This window comes from Mandrillus leucophaeus, unplaced genomic scaffold (assembly GCF_000951045.1).
Source record: "Mandrillus leucophaeus isolate KB7577 unplaced genomic scaffold, Mleu.le_1.0 Scaffold414, whole genome shotgun sequence".
Taxonomy (NCBI): domain Eukaryota; kingdom Metazoa; phylum Chordata; class Mammalia; order Primates; family Cercopithecidae; genus Mandrillus; species Mandrillus leucophaeus.
The window spans coordinates 701,203-718,759 of NW_012104410.1; the positions used below are offsets into that span (position 1 = coordinate 701,203).

General features: G+C 55.5%; 1 protein-coding gene and 2 long non-coding RNA genes across 4 annotated transcripts; 1 reads left to right on the forward strand and 2 right to left on the reverse strand.

The window, feature by feature from the left end:
* Window positions 1-4,002: 4,002 nt before the first annotated feature.
* On the reverse strand, window positions 4,003-5,579 carry LOC105548542. Its single transcript, XR_001007403.1, has 3 exons — window positions 5,464-5,579; window positions 4,628-4,704; window positions 4,003-4,313 (listed from the first exon to the last, which is right to left on the reverse strand). It is a non-coding gene; the product is annotated as an uncharacterized LOC105548542 (long non-coding RNA).
* HOXC9 (homeobox C9) lies at window positions 4,304-12,116 on the forward strand. Of its 2 annotated transcripts, XM_011992599.1 has the most exons (3): window positions 4,304-4,344; window positions 8,921-9,515; window positions 11,202-12,116. In XM_011992599.1, exons 2-3 carry the CDS (start codon window positions 8,978-8,980, stop codon window positions 11,444-11,446), a joined length of 783 nt encoding a protein of 260 aa, XP_011847989.1. In that variant the 5' UTR covers window positions 4,304-4,344; window positions 8,921-8,977; the 3' UTR covers window positions 11,447-12,116. The 2 variants fall into 2 exon arrangements, with proteins under 2 accessions (XP_011847989.1, XP_011847988.1); XM_011992598.1 differs by lacking the exon at window positions 4,304-4,344 and having other exon boundaries at window positions 8,859-9,515.
* On the reverse strand, window positions 7,813-8,799 carry LOC105548541. The gene is made up of 2 exons (XR_001007402.1): window positions 8,498-8,799; window positions 7,813-8,061 (listed from the first exon to the last, which is right to left on the reverse strand). It is a non-coding gene; the product is annotated as an uncharacterized LOC105548541 (long non-coding RNA).
* Window positions 12,117-17,557: the final 5,441 nt, after the last annotated feature.

Consider the following 17,557-nt stretch of genomic DNA (forward strand, 5'->3'; position numbering starts at 1 on the left):
AGCGGGTTGAAGCTTGAAGCTTAGGTTTTCCTGCTTTTCGCTGGTTTGGGTGTGAGCCTTGTCCAGCCTCTTGTTCCCTGTGCTCCCTGGCTGTAGGGTTTTGCCAGGCAAGTGGCCTGATTGGAAGTGGCTCCAGAGCACAGGGCTATGATTCAGCCACCCACATTCGCTGAGAAGCCTAAACCGAGCTGAGAGGGAGAGGATCAGAAGGAGTCTAGGAGAAAAGAGCAGGAGAGCCAGATGGACAAGAGAGGGGACCCAGCTCCAGAGTGGAAGGAAGATCCAGCTTCCCCCAGGGCCAGGGACACATGCAAGGGAATAGCTCCACTGCGGTGCTGGGGGTGGGGCCGGGATTTGGCGGCCAGCGGTCCCATTTCACTAGATTTTTCCTGAGCGATTTGCTTAGACCAGAAACTAATGAAGGCAGTCAGACTCCCTACCCACCCAGCAAACCAAAGTCTACTCTCTAGTCCTTAGGGAGGTTGTGGGGGCGGAAAGGGGGACGGGGCTGAATTTCTTCCTTCCCCAACCCCCTTCCCTTCTCCTCCGGATAGATGCAAAGCTGAATCTCCCGCCCTGCTCGCTCAGCTGATCTGTGGCTTAGGTAGTTTCATGTTGTTGGGATTGAGTTTTGAACTCGGCAACAAGAAACTGCCTGAGTTACATCAGTCGGTTTTCGTCGAGGGCCCCAACCCAACTCTCCCACTCCTACCTTCCCAGTGGGACTGCCCCCCTGCCCCCTCCCAGATAGGGCAAAGTGGGTGCAGACCAAGGAGGGCAAGCTGTGAGTGGGGTTGCAGAACAAGTCTGGAGAACCCTGCTTTATGCCGTCCTCTCCTCAACCTGTCCCAATCCCTGTGACTAAGGGAGAGGAGTTTTTCCTGCAGCTATTGTCTCCTGGGCCCAGCTGATGGAGACAGACAAAGAGGGTCCAGCCAATTCCAAGGAAATTCAGGAGTTTGAGTAAGAGGTGGCCTGGCGGGCAAGCTCAGTTGGGCAGCAGGGTGGGGCAGAATCATTAGCAGAGAGAGGAGACAGAAACAGAAGAGGGTCTCCGGAATGGTTAGCCTCTCCCACCTACCACCTCCAGTTGACTGGGGCTCAAGAATCCCCTTAGAAAAGTAGGGTACCTGGAGGTTCCAAGAGTTGGGGAACTCTGAGTGCCAGCCCAGCCATTTCCCCTTCCCCTTCTATAGCTCCATCCCCAGGGGAAGGACATGTTTGGGGTGTTGGTAGGTTAGAGAAAAGCCATCAAGTCCAAGTAGAACCCCTCACACATGCACACGCAACTGGGAAACATCAGGGCAAAAACCTGACTCTGGTCTCTGTTTAGTCGTCTGTGGCCCGTAGGCCTCGGTCTCTGTGACTGTAACTGTCAGGCTGTCTTTGCACTATGTGGAAACGTATGGGTGAACAGAGGCTGCCCGTGACCACCATTGCTATGTTGGTGGAAAGATTGTTGGCTGATGCCAGGGGGAGGAGGGGAAGAGAATGGGGTAGAGGAAGATCTGAGCCCTGTGAAACTTTGCAAAGGTTCCTCTAGTCCTTTCCCCCTCTGGTTCTTCGATTCTGCCCCCGGTTGCTACAGAGAAAGTTCTCAAAAGAGGTTTCTTTGCCTGCCTGCTGGCGGAGTGGGGTGGGGGGGATAAATGGGGGAGGGGTTAAGGAGACTGAGGAGATACACCCCTGTTCTCAGAGATACTCTTACTGTGAAATTATTATGATTATTAAAATATTATAAACTTCTAAACAGGGAAACAACATTATGTCCCCGTAACAAAATATATACAGAGTTCTATATTCTCACAGTCATCTGCTGGGAGGGATATATGTGACCTTGTATGAGTGTAGGCTCTGTGTCTGTCTGTTTCCCCCAGGCTCTCTTAAATACCCTGCATGTATTTATACACACACACATTTATTTTCCCCTCTCTCTTATGCAAACATATTTATTTTGACTGCTAAGGAAGCTGGAGGAGAAAATGAAAATAGAGTTTCTTGTCTCTCTAGCTGAATTGTTGGTCTGTCTATCCCCCATTCCTTTGTGGGGGAAAAAATTTCTTCTCTTGGAGAGAAGTATTCAAACCTCTCTATGGCTCCAAGGGAAATGGGGAAGTTTCCAGAGAGGCAGGCCAGCTGGTGGGAGGCAGGCAAGGGATTCCCCTAGTTTGGGGGCTCCTAGCAGCCTCTGAGTCTTCAGGCTGCCCCAGGCACACAGTCAGTTGGGGTAAAGGGTATCCCAGGCAGGGACTGGGTGCTCAGGAGCATTTGGCTTAGAGATAGAGTCCCTGATGGGCCGAAATTCACCAATGAACGACTTCTGTGATTTGGGTCTCTGTGCCCCCATTTCCGTTTCAGAGCTGTTGAGCTTATGTGTGGGAGGTCATAGAGCCAGGGGTTGAGGTGTCTCCTCCCCAAATCCAGAGAAATGGAGCCAGGTCTCATAGGGCCAAGGTGAGGGCCAGTCTGGTGGTCAGAGTCCATCCCCGGCCGGAGGCCGTGGATCATGGCTAAGGCGATGGTAATTATTTATTCGCTTCGCTGGAAGGGAGTCTTCAGAAGGAACAGCGTGAAGAGAAGAGAAAAAAATTACCTCTCTCGTCTGCGGATATTAAGATGGATTTTTATTTCTTAAAGGACCCTCCCCGCCGAGAGCGCATAAGCGTAAACTTAATATATGCTCCTCAGCCCAACTCCAGAAATCGCAATAAAAGTTAAAACCTCCCCTACTGGTTTTTTTTAATTATGATATGGGAAAGAGGAGCAGGATTTATAGAGCTGAACTCTCAGTGTGTGAGTGTTTGAGACTTGCGAGAGGAGGAAAAGGCAAGAGCTCGCCAAGGCGAGCCTTGGTCTCTGAGATGTCTCGTCTGCTGCTGGGGCTCCGGCTCAGCCTGACAGATCCGCTGTGGCCTCTCTGAGACCTCGCCCCGACCCACGGCCTGGCTTCGGCTCGGAGATGCAGCCCTTCCCGAGAACAGGTGAAGAAGGCGGCGGCAGCGGGGACTGGGGGCTGCGGGCGGCAACGCCAGGGCTCAGGGCTTTGTGTGGGTCGCGCAGGGGGCGAGGTTCGAAGTCCTGGGCCGGGCCGCAGCCCGAGTGTGGCCCGGACGGCTGCGTGGCCAGGAGGGGTGCCCAGGCAGGGCGCAAGAGCACCGGCAAGGTGGATTGTGTATGGACTTTGGCCGCAGACAGAGCAGAGCGGGCTCCCGGGCTGTGGCCGGCGGCGAGGCGGGCAACCGGATGTTGAGTCTGTAGAAAGGACCTTGAGGTCCGCTGGGTGTTTGGGCTGCCGTGGGGGCGGCGGCCCAGAGTGTGGAGCACGCGGCGCACCGGGCGCGGCGGTCGGCGTGGGCGAGGCAGCAGGCCCTGCACACCTCTGCAGCTGCTGGGCCGAGTCCGGGACGTCTGAACTGAGGCCGACCAATGGTCACAGCATGAAAAATAAATGCAATGGACGGTTTTTCTTTCTTTTCTTTTCCACGTAAGAGGTCCTTTCTTTTTTCTCTCTTTCGGAGATACCTGGATTTGGTCCAGAGCAGGTTGCCCGCGGGAGGGCCCCGCGAGCGGCAGCGCGCGAGGGAGGGAGAGAGAGGGAGGGCGAGAAGGAGGGAGGGAGGGAAGGAGGGCGGGCGGCGGCGGCCGTGGTGGCCGGGGCTTCCCTCCCCAGGCGGGAGGCGGCTGTCCTGCATCTATGGCGGTGGGGAGCGGAGGAGCAGGTAACGAAGGCGCTTCCGAAGCGGGATTGGACCAAACCAGAGGGACCGAGTCTTCTGGGTCTCTCTGCCTGAGGCCCTGGAGGGAGAGAAGGTAGGGAGATCGGCGCCCGCCGGGCCTGGCAAAGAGGCCTCGGGAAATGTTGAACCTGTATGTGATCTCAGGCTCACACTCATGTTGTGGGTCTGTCTGCCTCAGGAGATGCGGTTTGCCTTTCTGTCTGAGACGCCCCAAACCCTGAGCTCTCCTTCTCAAGGCTGGAAAAAAAAATCGGGAAAAACGGCGGAATTTGCACTTTCATTCATTGGGTTCTCTGCAACTCAGCGGGGCTGGTTAAGGCGCCCCCAAGTTGGAAGGGCGCTTTGCTTCTGTTTCCTGGATGCAGAGTCCTCTGACTCCCTCTGCCACGGGCTGAGTTTCCGGCTCCAGGTTCGCGTGTCGCCCTGAGGTTTGAGGCCAGACAGCTCGCAGTCGGGCAAGGAGGGCGGGGGAGAGACGAGCGGCTCTGGCCCCTTAATTGTACTTTGGACCCGTATTGTCTCTCCTTTCGCCACCTCCGCTTCCTCAGTCTGGGCTCCAAAGTCACTGCAAATTTCCTTGCGACACATACATCACACAAAAGATCAGGTAACAAGGCGCTCAGGGCCATTGGGGCTCCGGGCAGGGCAGGGAGCGGCTCTAGCTCTGGGGCGGCTCCCCCTCCAGCCACTCCCAGGCTGGAAAACCAGACCATGTTGGGGGAGCCGGAAATAGCCCCGTTTGCTGCGGAGCGGCAGGGCGGGGGCGCCGGCGGGAATGCAGGCCCGGCAGGCCGTGGCGTTGAGAGGGCCACGTTCACAGGCCCTGAGGATTTCACTCCTGCTGGGCTTGGGGACGTGACTCCTGGCGTGTAGGGATCCCAGATACCCACCTGGGGTGGGGGCAGGACGCGGGTCTCCTCGCGGCAGGCCAAGAGAACTCAGTTTCTGCTTCCAGCGCAGGCCTTAGCTAGGAGGAGTTGTGTGTGGGTGTGTTTTTCCCAACAAAGAGGGATCAGGAGAGAGAAGGGGGGAAAGTAGAGGGGAACCGGGGAGGGGGCGGGGAGGGGGAGAGGGCAGTGGAGAGGTGAAATGAGCCCATTTCAGGGGGAGAAGGAAAATGAAAGCAAATGGAGTACGGCCTTCTCCGCGCAGGGCGGGTGCTGACGAGCCGGGAGCGGGCTCCCTGCCTGCGGCAGCCGGGATGGCCCGCTGGGGGCACGGGAGAAAGCCTGTTTTAAATTTAATCCGAACTTGACGGTGTGGATTGAACCGGAGGGAATTTAAATCACTAAAAGGAAGGCGCGGGGCAGGGGGAGGGGACGACTCTAACCTGTCTATCTTTCTGCCTGTCCTTCCCACGGTGCTAGTTTGGTTATGGCCGCAGCTGCCCAGGTTTCAGGTGATGGAATAAGGGTGCCCCTCCCCCTCAGGGGTCTCTCCTGTGCCCAGTGAAGTCTTTAGGGGGTAGGAAGGAACTGTAAGAACAGAGCGAATGCACAGCTGCGAGCTAAAGCTGGGGTTTCCCCCTCCCCAATAAGAACTCCCAGTGGCCTCCAGTCCCTGGGTTTGCCCCAATGGTGCTGAGGAAAATTGAAGGGAGTGTGTGGGTGAGGGGGAGTCTGGAGTATGGCAGAAGATTCAGAAGGAGTAACTGAACCCCAGGAAGACAGACCTTCCTTCTTGGTGCCCCCATATCCTTTGTGCCCCGCCCCCCGCACCTACAAACCTGGATTTGAGGGAAATCTGCAGGTCCGCTTCAAAGCCCTGGTTTGCCACCCACCCCCCTCCAAATGTGGAGAATGGGGGCTACAGGCCACATGCAGTTGTGGACCTGCGGAACCTCCGCCCAGTGGACTCCGGGACTCCCAGCCTCTTCTAGCCCCCCTCCCCAAGGCCGCCTCTCTTCGAAAGGCGCAGGGAAAATGAGGCATTGGCTGGGAAGGGGCTGTGGGCGAGGCCTGCTTCCTGATCCGCAGTCGTGCCTGCCTCTGAGTGGGAAGAGTTCGGAGTTCATACTCCTGGGAAAAAAAAACAAAATAAAATAAAGGAAAGCGACAGTCTCCTTGGTTTCACAGGGGATTTCACGGCAGCAGGGATCCCGCCAGTGGATCACTGCCCGCTGCTGCCGCCTCGGCAGAGTGGGCAGGCAGGGTGCGCAGGCAGCTCAAGAGTTGAAAAGAAGGCGGTGTTCAAAGAGGGTAGGAGAGAAGGGGGCGTCTCTTTACCGCCCCGATGTCTATTTGAGGAACTTTCCCAAATAGCAGAGGCCCATAGGGGAGGCTCCTTAGGGACTCTTTCCTCCAGGAAAGCTGAGGCTGGGGCAGCTGGCCTTGTCGCCAGGAGAAGACGCAAAGGAGGAGCAGGCGTGAAACGTCTTTCCTCTTCTGTTTCTTCGCTCCTTGACTAGAGCAGGGCTCAGCCCCCAGTCGCCTGAGCGGCTGTCTGGGCCAATATGGGGTTCTATATCCCGGAGGCCTAGTGTACCCACCCGAGCAAGTCTCCTGGGAGGGGCAGGAGAGGAGGCCTCTTCCGCCTTTGTGTCCAGACAGAAGTGGCTGCCGCGCCCGGAGCCGGTCCCGCGGCAAAGGCCCGGCAAGCCTGCGGGCTGCACAATGCCACGGCTGCTCCGCCAGCTCGCCCCTGCCCCGTCCTGCCTGCGTACGGCCGCCCTTCCTCCGCCTCCCTCTCTGCACGCCTGCCTTTCCCGGCTCTCCTATCTCTTTTCGTCTTGCCTTCCTTCTTTAATTCTCCCCCTTTTTTCTCTTTATTCTAATGCTCCGTTTCCTTCTTTCCTCTCTTGGGCCTGGCTCCGTGTTTCAGTTGGTCTGTCCCAGGCTGTCTCGCGTTCAGTCTCTCAGACTCTGTCCCCTGATGTCCTCTTGGTCGCAGTCTGGCCCCGGGCCCCGCTGAGGGCTAAACGTCTCTGCTCATCGCTGCCAGCAGCCGCCCAACAGCCGGGCGGGGTCCTCAGCCACCCTGGGCTGGGGGAGGTGCTGGCTGCACTGGGGATTTGGAGAAAGCCTCGGCAAGGGTACTGGAACCTCCTGTCTTTTCCTTGAACTAGTGAGGGAGATTTTTTGATTGACAGCTAACCCAACTCCATCAAGGCCAAAGAGATATTCTGTTTCTTCTTGTAAGTTGGGTTTCCCAGCTCAGTCCAGCTCAAGGGAGGGGAAGACAGTGGCGCCAAGGAGCTGAACCCCCAAGTAGCCTCTCCCCAACCAAACACATCCTTCATCCTCCCCCATGCGTTGAAATCCCAGCCTCGTTAAACCGCCCCGCTAGACCGAAAAGGAAAAGGAAAGAACGGGAGAGGGGGAGGAGCAGAGACTTGGGAGTGGGCCTATGGAGCTGGGGTCGGTGCTGCCAGCTGCAGCTGTCTCCCCCCAACTTTCCTCCCCCGCAACACACATACTATACACACTCTCCCCAGCCCTTCTCCACCCCACAGGAGAAAGATCCACAGAGATGCAGGAGAAAACTAGCCCCCGCCCCCACCCCTGGCATTTGGTCCCCTCCTGGGGACAGGAGAGGGAAAGAAGGGCAGGCGTGGCTGGGTCTGGGAACACTCCTACCCTGCTGCCTCCAGAGCCTGCATCTCAGCCTCAGCTCCTGCCTATTTTCCCTGGCCACAGACTAGGACTCTTCCTTTCTGACCCTGAAATTGCACCCCTCCTTCAAATTCACTCTACCCTGCCTCAGTGCACCATATCTCTCGAGGCATCACCTGTCCCTTCCCCCCGCCCCCAGCCAACCTCCATGCCCCCTCTTCTTCACCCACACTGATAATTTCCTACTTGACTAAAGCCCCCCTTTACTACACCACCGTGGGACAGTCTGATGGAAAGCAGAGGGCTGGGCACAAACCCTCAATTGAAGGAGGAGGTAGCAACCAACTTATTGGGGGGAGGAATCCAAGTTGTCTGATATTTCTTTACAATCACACTGCCCCCTCTGGAATGCCTGCATCCGACCCCAAAGAAATTGCTTTCTCCCGTCCCTCCGTTGCTTTTTTCCCGTTCCAAAAACAGCCTACAATTTTATTTAATGAAAGACACATTTATGAACAATCAAATGATCCTCATAAAAATTTTATTGAAGGACGTAAAAACAAGCTACTTGCCCACGACCGAGGTCGCTCTCTTGCCTTGCCCGCTCTCACCCTGGCTTTCTGCAGACAGAGTCCGGGAGTGACTTCTTTTTTAGGGGGTGGGGGTGGGGGAAGTGTCGCAGAGATGGAGCTGGGGGCAAAGGAGGGTGAGCAGGAAGATGGGATGGGGACGCCCCACTTAAGTTGTGTGGATCTCTCCTACACTTCTTCAAGCTGGCAAAGAAAGATAAATATAGACAATAAATTTAAAATAAAGGCGCCTGTATATCTGTGCCAAAGCAAAAAGAAGACTTCTGAGGCTGCTGATAAAGGTGTATGAGATCCTGAGGTTCTACCCCTCCCACCCAGGGAGCACCTTTCCCAGGCTTCCCCAACCCAGATTTGGGGGGCTGAGTTGGCCAGTGGCAGAAGAACGCTCCCCTTCCCTCCTTCCTTCCCTGTATCTCATCTTCCCCAGTCCCCTCCCACCCTCCCTCCCTCACCGCTGCTGCTGCTCCTGAAAGAAATACATACATACACACTATTTAAAAACGCATTTTTAAAAGCCACGTTCCGAACTGACAATCGCTGATCTCGGCTCGCGCAGAGACTGCGGGAGCGTCGGGGCCGACAGAGACGGATTACGTCAAGAAATAGTTCCTCCACCTACCTCGGTCGGCCTCCCCGCCCCTGCGGGGCTCCCGCGCCCAGCTCGGCCCTTGGGGTCCGAGAACCCTGGCTTCGGGGACTGGCATTTTCACCCCATTAAAAAATCCTCATGGTTGGGGGGAGGCCATCTGCTTATGGGTGGACATGGGCACAGGGGCTTCTCAGATGAGCTAGGAGCCGTCCTGAGCGGGTGACCGGTGCCTTGGGTCCAGAGTTCCGGACCCCCAGGAAATCGCAGGTCGCGGGGAGCAGCAGAGGGAAGGGGGTGGGAGAGGGGGAAAAAAAAGCAAGGAAAAAAAAGCCCCTGCGCATTGATCCGCGCCGTATTTTTGGGTAAATACGATCACGTGGGGGCCGGGGAGCCAATGAGCTGCGGGGAAAAGGCTGGAAAAATAATTACCTGCCTTGATTGTTCTGTGAGCAGATAAAAAGTACATATACAGTTCATACAATAATCTTATGTATGTAAAACCCCGTTACGATGTCGGCGACGGGGCCCATCAGTAACTATTACGTGGACTCGCTCATCTCTCACGACAATGAAGACCTCCTAGCGTCCAGGTTTCCGGCCACGGGGGCTCACCCCGCCGCCGCCAGACCCAGCGGTTTGGTGCCGGACTGTAGCGATTTTCCGTCCTGTAGCTTCGCGCCCAAGCCGGCCGTATTCAGCACGTCGTGGGCGCCCGTGCCCTCGCAGTCGTCCGTGGTATATCACCCGTACGGCCCCCAGCCCCACCTCGGCGCCGACACGCGCTACATGCGGACTTGGCTCGAGCCGCTGTCCGGCGCCGTCTCTTTCCCCAGCTTCCCGGCCGGGGGCCGTCACTACGCCCTCAAGCCGGACGCCTACCCCGGGCGCCGCGCGGACTGCGGCCCGGGCGACGGCCGCAGCTATCCGGACTACATGTACGGCTCGCCCGGGGAGCTGCGCGACCGCGCCCCGCAGACACTGCCCTCGCCCGAGGCGGACGCGCTCGCCGGCAGCAAGCACAAAGAGGAGAAGGCCGACCTGGACCCCAGTAAGTTGGGAGCAATTTTCCTTTACAACCGGCGCGGGAGGGGAGGGGAGGACGGGCGGGGGCAGCCGGATTGCAGCCCTCCCGAACCGTGCAGGGAGCTCGGGAGAGGGGCGAGGGGGCGAGGACTCAATAAAAGCGAATTACCTTGGGGAGCTTTCAGGGGCAGGAGGTCTGAGAAGGGGGCCCAGGGAGACAGGTTGGGAGAGGGCCGAGGGGAGCTCCACTCTCAGGAGATGGCTTTGATGAGAGACCCCTGCCCCCTCCTCCCAGCCCAGGCTTTTTGGCTCAGTCACCACTTTCGAAGAAATGCAGACAGGGCCAGGGGATGGGGCTGGGGGCGAGGTTCAGTTTATGATTTGAGATGGGATGAGGAAGAGGTGAGGAGGACACTGGGGCCACAGAGGAGATACCCCCAGCGAGAAGAATTACCCCTGCTTCCCAGTCAGCGTGGAGGTCCTCACCCCACTAGAGATTCATAAAACAGAAGGTCCATGGACTTCTCCCCCAGGCGCACTGGGTGAGGGGTCTGAGATATTCCGAAGCCTGGAAACTTGGAGAGATCAGGACTTTCAAAGAGAAGTGGGGACAAAAGTGGGGTCTGTGTCTCCTTAAACTTGAGAACCCTCTTCTGAGGGTCTTGGAGGTTAAGGATTGAGAATGGGGATCAGGGATGAGGAGTGGGCATCACCCCAGATTAGAGAATTCTACACACACACATACACACACACACTCCAATCAGGGAGACAGGCACCTTCTGAGGATTGCACAGGAGGGCTAGGGTGGGGGGCAGGTGGGAGCTGCAGGGCCAGAAAAAGGGGAAAGAAGGAGAAACAGCAGGGGAGGGGGTGCAGCCCCCTGGGTGTGAGGAAGTGTCTGGGGGAGTCCCAGGAGGGGGCTGCAGGAAATCTTTTCCTCCAGCCCCATAAGGGGCCAGGGCCTAATTATACCCCTCTGAAGGCTTCCCTCCCTGCCCTCAGCTACTCCCATAAACCTGAAATTGGAGGCTTGGCTCCTGCAGAGCCTGTCCTAGGGCTGGCAGGAGGGGGGCACTGGAGGCCAAACAGGAAAACTAAGATATAGGGGAGCTTGTCCCCAAGGCCAGCAGCTCTCTGGGGAGAGGAGAAAGACTTTTCCCGTTTCAGCATCACCCTGAGAATTCGCCTCAGCAGGGTTGAACTCCAAGCGGGAGGAGGGTGCTGCAGAGGGAGGTGAGGGGTTTAGGGACTATCAGGGTCAGGAAGCAGAGCTGCTAAAATTTCAGGACTTGGTCGTGGGCTGGGAGGATGGGAGGGGGCAGAGGAGGAGGGAAGTGGGGAGGAGAGAGACCTTGCTATAAAAATAAAAAACAAGAGAGAGAAGCGTTTATGGGCCTATGAAACGGTTGGGAATTTGGACTTTTTATGAGGATATTCTCAAATTACTACTCTTGAAGCTGAGGACCAGACTGGAGGGGCTTTGATAGCTTTGGATTTCCTACAGTTTTAGGTGCTGGAAACTGAAAAGGGGGAAGCTGGGGAGAGGACAGAATGCAAAACGAGGAAGGAGGAAAATTCCTAAAGCAAAATGTGTCCAAATTCAGGTTCAGTTATTGCATTTGGGGAGCCTGGCTGAGTCTGGGGGTAGAGTAGCAGAAGTCCTGGGCTGGAAAGGGGCTCCACTGACCCCTGCTTGTGTTTGGCCCTCCAGGCAACCCCGTGGCCAACTGGATTCACGCCCGCTCCACGAGGAAGAAGCGCTGCCCCTACACCAAGTACCAGACGCTGGAACTGGAGAAGGAGTTTCTCTTCAATATGTATTTAACCAGGGACCGTCGGTATGAGGTGGCCCGGGTTCTCAATCTCACCGAGCGGCAAGTCAAAATCTGGTTTCAGAACCGAAGGATGAAGATGAAAAAGATGAATAAAGAGAAAACCGACAAGGAGCAGTCCTAAACACTGCCCAGCCTGCTGCCTCAGCACAGCCAAGGGAAAAACAAAAACCCCACAAAATACCCCAACACAGGCCGGGGAGAGACGAAAAAGAAAAGGAAAGAGCAAGATAGAGAAAAGCCAATCAGCTTAAAAAGAAAAAAAAGGAAGGGGAAAAGAAAACTCTTGCGATTTGGGAGGGTTCAGTGTTGAGATATTGGTGTTTTAGAGTTAGTTCTACCCAGCGAGGAGGAGGCGGGGAGAGAAACTGCGTTCTCTTTCCCCAGCGCAACCGAAATAAATGACACACACAAATGTGATTTTTTTTCTCCTTTCTTCAGAGAAGCCAGTACTTGAATTGCTATATTTCTATTTTTTCCCCCTGTATCGTATTTGGTCCAGGCCATCCCTCCCCGGGCCTGGGGCGCTCTGCGTGCAGATTTTGTACAACAACAACAAAAAGACACACACACATACATCATAATGATTCTCAGCCCAGGAGCTGAGGGGCGAGGGCTGGGGACCATGCCGTGGGCTGGGTCGGGCCGTGCAGGCCGGCGCCTTGGGCTGTACATAGCAGTGTTTCTTCTCATCCCCAGCGTTCCTCCCCAGCGTCCGTCCTGTAACGTGCTCCTGTTTGTTATGGTAGAACAGCCCTGTGTTAATATATCGAAGTCACTTAAAAAACCAGAAACTCAACTGTATCCAGTTCTCGTTATTTCTGCTCCCTGTGGTTCCCAGTCTGCTGTTGTGGAGGAGGCAAGTGCTCAGGTCGTCTAGCGGAGGCTGGAGCCAGAGAATGGGCTCCTTCTACCTTGGAAGGGCAAATGCCTGCTGCTTCTCTCCAGTCAGGGAGGGGTGGGGGGGCTCGGGGGGCGGGGTGGAGGCTGCTGAGGCCCAGGCCCAGCTTGTGCTTGCCCCGGCTGGCTGCCTACAAGTTTCCTGGTGGCTAGATGGAGTGCGGGGGAGAGGCACGGCATGAATGGCTTTCCTTGGCTGTAATTAATTGTAATAATTTATGAGTACAAGAGATCGGAGGGAAGAGATAGGTGAAGATGAAAGTTGGGTGCTGGGTGAGGGCCCAGGCTGGATTCTTGCCTGGCTGCATTGGTGCTTTGGTACTTGCAGGGATGGCTGGGAAAAAAGGCTGGGAGGGGGTGTGCGACTAGTAGGAAGGCCAGGCAGGCCTCAGAGAGCAGGACAGGCACTGGGGACTGCAGTGGGAGAAAGAGAAGAAAAACAGAGAGTGAGAGAGAAGAGACAGGACATGGAAGGAGAGAGGAAAGAAAAGGAAGAAAGGAAAAAAGGAAGGAAGGAGAAAGATGGCAAAGCCAATACAATCAGAATTAGATGTAGTTTCTACTTCTCAATGCAGTCTCAGCTCCTTTCTTTCACCTAGTTCTTTTCTTCCCAATCTCTGTCTCCCCTACTCTGTTATTTAGTTTGAATGTTTGTCTAGGGGTGACTGGGTCATGCTGTGCAGCTGCAGCATTTCTGGGGGATGGTGTGCCCAAGGCCCAAGGAAGCTGGCCAGAGATTAGTCAGGAGTGGGTGCTCCCTGGTGGCTGTGGGATCCCAAGCGCAAAGGTGTGGGGATGTGTGTGTAACAGCCCAGTGGGGCTGATCGGCTGTACCGCACCCCAGAGCGCCTTCCTAGAACCAGCAGTTTTAATCTGCTAATCAGAAGCAGACACAAGCTGCGGGTATGCCTCGGCCCAGCGCCCCCTTTCTCGGAAATCCCCCAATCTGGAAACTATTAAAATCAGGCTGTTTGAAATATAGTCCTTTAATATCTCAAGCTGCCCATTCTGCCAAAGGTGCAGGATATCGCTCTGAATATTTGGGGGATACCTCCGTGAAAAAAAAATAATTAGAGACCCCAGCCCATGTGCTGCTCCCCGTAGCATCACCTTACAGGATGGTGAGACACTTGTAGGGACCAGCCCCTTCCCCATCATTTGAATCTCCTACTCTCTCCTTCTATTTAAAAACTCCAATTTCGGTGACTGGAGGAAGGTAGGAAGGGGTGAAAATTTTGTTTCGATAATAGTGGGGGGCAATCAAGTCGCAACAAGGGACTTCGCAGTCGCTGAAGCACCAGCTCCTCTTTCGAGCTTAAGAGACCGCCTGCCCAATTCCAGAAGCATTGTTTTCTTGGTCCATTTGAAAGGTGCTTTGCCTATAGTTTTTCTCCTTCCTCACACCTCTCTTTGGCCATTTTGCTGTTCTGGAACTCTGACTCCTGTTCCCCACCCAGTGGAGGCCAAGACACCCCTCTCTCCCCTGGTCGGGAGCGCCGGGATGCGGGCTTCTCTTCCAGACCGAGAGCGGCGTTTCCGGGCTTCCACCCCGCCCCTGCTCCCAGGCTCTGTCGCCTCCCCTCAGCGTCCATCAGCGCGGCCTGCTTCCTGCAGCCGGCCTGAGCGGCCTTACTGCGGGCAGGAAGGAGGGCCGCGGGCTTGGAGGACCCTGAGGAAATCATGGGATGCAGAGCAGGCCCACCCGGCCCGGCCCACTGTTCAATCCCAGCCCAGCCTGCAGGTCAGGATTGGAATCATTTTTTATTCGCTATCATTTACGAATTAAAACAACAACACAACTTGCATCTGGGGAAAGAAATGAAAGCTGGGGGTAGAGAGGGGCTAGCAAACGCCCTCTTCCCCTAATCTTTCCCTCCCACCTCTCCTCTGCTCCTTTGTCAGAATCACAAAACCCTAAAGGTTGTTCCACTTGGGAAGGCAGCGGATAGGTACATTTCCGCAGCCCCGAAATGCCACTTTTATGGCGCTGTTTGTCTCCCTGTTCTGGGTTTTGAATGGGGCCGAACAAAACAGCAGCGCGGAGCTGGCTAGACGTCTGGGCTTAATTGTTTTATGGTTTAAATAAGGTGGACACTCTTTCCTTTGAAATCGGATTATAGGAATGTTTTGTCTATGGCCCACGGAGAACAGGACCTCAGTGGCTGAGAGGGAGAGGTGGAGAGCGCGCGCGCGAGAGGGATGGGCTACAAACCAGGGGTCAAACAGCCTGGAGAAGTCAGAGTCCCACCCCAAAGTCCTGCAGGAGGCGGTGGAATAGTCGGTGCGGGGCCAGCATCAGGGTAAGAGGAGCGAGGACTTTAGGGTGCGCGCCGCGGGCAGGCGATCGTGGGAGCCTCGGAGCGTGCATCCGCGTTCGCGGAGATGTTCCAAGCCCAGAAATGCTCCTGAATGGGGGTAGATCGCGGTAGTTGCTTTGCTTAGAGTCTCTTAATTGGAGAAGGGAGGGTAACAAAAAGAGAAAACAGTGTGGAACCTTTCACAAGGTTTTATTTCAAGAACTTAGAAAACAAAAGAACAGCAGTCCTGGGGCAACTCCCTTCCCGGGAATCTCTCTCCTGCGCACCCATCTGGAGATTCCTTCCTCCCACTTCCCACCTTTGGGGCAAGCCTGAGACCTCTGTTAGCTTTTTCCCAGTCGGACTGCATTGGAGCAAATGGACGCGAGGTGGCGCTGTTGCTCAATGATAGAGGCGGCCGTGCCCCGGGCCGCCCTGGCCGCACTGACATTTGAGGCCCGGCCCGCAGCCGCTGCGAGAAGGCCCCGCGCCTCGGCCGGCCCGGCCCCACTGACTCTGAGCAAATCAATCCTCTCACCTGCGAGGTGTAAATAATTCGCGAGTGGCAGCGGGAGATGGTCCCTCGCTCTGGCAGCAGACTTAGAAGGCTCAGGAGGGCAAGCATCAAAAATAATCGCTTTGTGGAGGAGATAAGTGCAAAGCAGGCAGCGAGTAATTAACACAAACAGGCAGAATGACCCGGACAAACGAACATAAATCCGTGGTACCTATGAGGGCGGTGCAGGCCTCGGGGAGAGGGACAGAGACGGCCTCGGCGAGGATAGCTGCTTTCGGTTCCTTTATTTCCAGGCTCGGGGAGCGAAATAAACCAGATAACGTGTAAAAGAAAGCAAACAAACAAATGAAAGAATGGCGAGGGACCCCTAAAAGGGGAAACCAAGTCCGGCCAGGGGTTGCGGGACTGGTGGCTCTCCGGGCAGGCGGCGGTGGCGGCACACTCGGGACAGTCGCATTCCAAGACACAAAGGCCCGGAAGAATAGCTCTCTGGCAGGGTTTTCGCTGGACCATAAAATGTCGAAATATCCCCCCTCCAACCCCCTAAATGATAAGGCGCAGGCCCCAGAGCGGATCCAGCCCTCTGGGCCTCCTTTTTCCAGGCTGGGAAGAGAAAGTATTTATGACAGTATCCAGTGACCCAGATGCTGGGAGCCCAGAGTCCACTCTGTTCATCGCAGCACCCGAAGAGCAGGCTCAGAAAAGGCAGGACTGGAACCAAAGCTGAAGGGAGCTGTGGTAGGGGTAGAGACGTCCTGTCCTGACTCCCACTGTTCTGGACCCTAGGGAGGCCTGCAGCCCTGGCACAGCCCTCTTCTGACCCTTCCCTCCTCTGCTCCAATGCCAGAGTTCCGGGTGTCTAAGAGTTTGGGCAGCTCCTGATATGGGGGTGGGATTCCCCAATGCAGGGGATCCTGGAAGGAGCTCTTGCAGCCTGCACCAGTGAATCTCCTTTGGGAATTTGACAGAGAGTGGCCATTTCCCCAGCAATTAGTTAGATAATAGAGGGACTGGGTTGGGTAGGGGGAGGTATTCATTTTCTCTAAACCATCCTGCCCTGAACCGCCATTCCTTTTTCCATCTCCAGAGCTGGGCTCCGGATGAGGAAGGAAAAGATCTGGTTGCCTAACCACCTCCTTCCTCATCCAACCCTGAAACCCCCAGGATGTGGAAGAAAAACAGGTAGCATTTTGTTTTCATAATGCAAAGGCCTAAAGATTCATCTGTGTTTGTCAGGCATGTGTGCATGTGTGCCTGGGTGTGCACATGTGCGTACAGTGTCTATGAGGTGGCAAGGATGCTTCCAGGCATGTGTGTGCTAGTTTACACTGAGCATGGACTTGATGTGTCTCAGGGTGAGAAGCAGCACGTACAGTGCGTGTGTGTCCTGAGTGTGCTCCAGGATTTCCTGGGTGTAACAGCCTCACACACTAGTGAGGGAGAGGACTGGAAAAATAATTCTTCTTCATCTTTTTCATTTGTATGCATACAACACGCATGTATTCTCACTTTCTCCCTTTTTCTCTCTATCTGTGTTAAGCCCAAATCACTGTACACACTTATGGCCAGAGAAGGGTGCTGATGGACTGAGGTTCTTTAATCCATTAGAATTAACTTAAATGTATTCAGTCTTGGGGTTGGGGGAACCCTCCAGAGAAAGTGTGGATAAATATTTAAAGAGTGTCTGTTGACAGTTTCCATCCACATCCTGGCCTGGGCAGCCTGCCTGGGGACGAGGGGGCTGCAGTGAAGCCAGGGGCCCCACCAGGCTGAGCTGGCATTTCCTCTGGCATGGGGGTATGTGGGGACAAGTAAGAGGCCTACTCCAGTCCCCTTCAACTCAGATGCAAATAGTCTCCTAAGAAGAAATGTCCTGAATCAGCCCAACTAGAAGCCAGGGACACCCAGCTGCCCTTTCCTTTTAGTCTCCATAAGCAGCTTTGCTCTCAGAGCCCCTAGCCAAGCCTGTGGCCATTGCCTGGGTTTCCTGCTCCATGCAGGGGCTAGTGTCTGAAAGGGCAGTGTGGCCCTGACTGGGTATATGGAGTTTTCCCCAGCCCCACCGCCTCTGACCCTCTCCTCTACCCATAGCAGGTAGCAAGAGAGTCTCTGGGATCGAAGGAAGAAGACAGAACAGATTTGGACCCTGGGGAGGGGCCAGGGGATGGAGGGTCTGATGCCCGAAGTATTTAGGGGTATGGTGTGCTTGTTCCTCCTCAAAGTCTCCAGACTTAGGGACCCCCTAGGGAGCCCATCTTTTGGGTTAGGGGCCCTGCTCTGGCTTGCAGGTATTCATCCCCTTGGAGGTCTTATACCTGTTGAGGTAACCTGGGTTGACCTGATGGCTCAGGTATCTCTCTCTCTCTGAGAAGAAGGAAAAGAGAAGCGAGGTTGGGGGCGAGAGGCACCTTCACATCTAAATTCGTACCCTGGAAAAGCTGGCCCCAGCCATTAGCTGGGGCTGGCTCACCAGCCCCCTACACACACCACACACCCCCATCCCTCCCCCTCTCCTCCCCTC